The sequence below is a fragment of the Myiozetetes cayanensis genome, unplaced genomic scaffold, assembly GCF_022539395.1.
Source record: "Myiozetetes cayanensis isolate MyiCay16 unplaced genomic scaffold, myiCay2020 scf793, whole genome shotgun sequence".
In the NCBI taxonomy this organism is placed as follows: domain Eukaryota; kingdom Metazoa; phylum Chordata; class Aves; order Passeriformes; family Tyrannidae; genus Myiozetetes; species Myiozetetes cayanensis.
In genome coordinates this window covers 15,422-17,771 of record NW_026088068.1, presented here as the reverse complement: position 1 = coordinate 17,771, position 2,350 = coordinate 15,422, and the positions used below count along the sequence as shown (strand labels likewise).

General features: G+C 54.3%; 1 protein-coding gene across 1 annotated transcript; it reads right to left on the bottom strand.

The window, feature by feature from the left end:
* Positions 1-1,123: 1,123 nt before the first annotated feature.
* Positions 1,124-2,083, bottom strand: LOC126652373 (olfactory receptor 14J1-like). Its single transcript, XM_050339110.1, has one exon. It carries the CDS (start codon positions 2,081-2,083, stop codon positions 1,124-1,126), a length of 960 nt encoding a protein of 319 aa, XP_050195067.1.
* Between the last annotated feature and the right edge of the window lie 267 nt (positions 2,084-2,350).

Sequence of the window (2,350 nt, the reverse complement as noted above, 5' to 3'; positions counted from 1 at the left end):
TCACGGACTTAAAGGACCACTGTGACACTCCAGGGCATTCTGGAGCCAAAGGATCCAGGGGACACTCTGCAGCCTCCTGGAATCAAGGGGACACTTTGACATTGCAGGGCCTCATGGAAACCAAACAAATACAGGTTTGCCCAGGTCCTGGGGGTGATTCAGAAAGGAGGGAACAGTGATTTCTCCCTACAGACCCAGCACTCCAATGGTCTCTCCCTGCCCTGAGGGTTTCTGGCCATCAAGCTCTAGCTGAGGGACTTGGGCAGGGCCATGAGGATGGGATAGAACAAGGGCTGTGTCCAACTATGCCAGGAGGGCTGTGCTGGGCAAGGAGGAGGAGGCTGCAGCAAACAGTGGCACTGGGGAGGGGAGAGGAGCAGGGGGAGAGACCTTGTGCCTGCCCACGCTGGGCAGGAGCTGCCCCAGGATGGCAGCTCTGAAGCACTCCCAGCATGTCCCTGGGAACAGCAGGGAAGACTGGATTTCCAAATCAGGCTGGGAATGCAAAGAGCAGGAGTGTCCTGGTGTCACTGCAGGAGAGCTCCAGCCCTGCAGTAAGGGCACAGAAGAAGTGACCCAGTCCATGCAGTGCCCTCCGAAGATCCCACAGCATCCTGTAGATGCTGTCAGGGAGGCCAGCTCTGCTTCACAAGTTCCCAGGACCTGTCCCTGCCTGTGCTCAAAGGGCTTTCAACCCCCAGGACTGTACTCAGAGAGCACTCAGGTCTTCCATTGAGAAAGGGGCTCAGGAGGACAGTGTGGAAGTGGAAAGAGCAGCTCTGCAAAGCCCAAGCTCTGCTGCTCCCTGGCAGTGCTGCTGTGCTGGGATTTTTGTCCCCTTGCCCTTTGCAAATCCCCCCTGTCCTGCAGTGTGCTGTCCTTTAGGAACAGCTTAGAAAAAGGGTCTTGGACAAAGAAGGCACTTAAGGGTTGTTTAAATACTCAGAGAGCATAATTTATCATTTATACATGTCTGGGTAAAATTCAGTGGGTGGAAACTAAATTACAAGTCAGATACATAATAATATTTCATCATACAGAAAATTACTGCAAGAAGGACCCGATGACCTCCATGAAAACCTGAACAGAGAGGCTGGGCCATTAAGGAGTCTCCTTCTGAATGCTACACACCAGAAGACAGGCACTTTATTGCTCCTGAAAAGCATCCAGTCATCATTTTCCTTATGGTATCCCTGAGCTCCTGGTTCCTCAGGCTGTAGATGAGGGGGTTCAGGGCTGGAGGAACCACTGAGTACAGAACTGATAGGGCCAGATCCAGGGATGGGGAGGAGATGGAGGGGGGTTTCAGGTAGGCAAATATGGCAGTGCTGACAAACAGGGAGACCACAGCCAGGTGAGGGAGGCACGTGGAAAAGGCTTTGTGCCATCCCTGCTGAGAGGGGATCCTCAGCACAGCCCTGAAGATTTGCACATAGGAGAAAACCATGAAAACAAAGCAACCAAATGCTAAACAGGCACTAACCCCAAGAAATCCCAGTTCCCTCAGGTAGCTTGAGTGTGAGCAGGAGAGCTTGAGGATTTGAGAGATTTCACAGAAGAACTGGCCCAGGGCATTGCCCTGGCACAGGGGCAGGGAAAATGTACTGGCTGTGTGCAACAGAGAATACAGAAACCCAGAGGCCCAGGCAGCTGCTGCCATGTGGGCACAAGCTCTGCTGCCCAGGAGGGTCCCGTAGTGCAGGGGTTTGCAGATGGCAACGTAGCGGTCGTAGCACATGATGGTGAGGAGGAAAAACTCTGCTGAGATGAAGAACAGAAAGAAAAAGGCCTGAGCAGCACATCCTGTGAAGGAGATGGTTGTGGTGCCCCAGAGGGAGTTGTGCATGGCTTTGGGCACAGTGGTGCAGATGCAGCCCAGGTCTGTGAGGGAGAGGTGCAGCAGGAAGAAGTCCCTGGGGGTGTGCAGGTGCTGGTCGCAGGCTACGGCGCTGAGGATGAGGCCGTTGCCCAGGAGGGCAGCCAGGGAGATGCCCAGGAAGAGCCAGAAGTGCAGCAGCTGCAGCTCCCGCCTGTCTGAGAATGCCAGCAGGAGGAACTGGGCCATGGGGCTGCTGTTGGGCATTTGTTGCCTCTGGACATGGGGAACTGTCACAGGAGAAAAAACAGTGACAATAAAGGGGCCCTATCTGAGCAAAATCAAAGCCATTCCCATACACTCCCCTCCCCTCCCTCTCTCACACACAGACACTTTTGTTTTTCCAGCAGTCCTTCCTTTAGCTCTGTGCATGGAGCCCTTGGTGCTGCTGGCCATGTGTGCAGTGAAGGGCAGGGCCTCTGCCCACGGGCTCTTGAATTCATCCCACTCTGCACAACTGGCAGGAGAAGGGAC

Excerpts from the sequence above, each read along its gene's own strand:
- LOC126652373 (XM_050339110.1), bottom strand. The coding sequence starts at position 2,083 with ATGCCCAACAGCAGCCCCATGGCCCAGTTCCTCCTGCTGGCATTCTCA.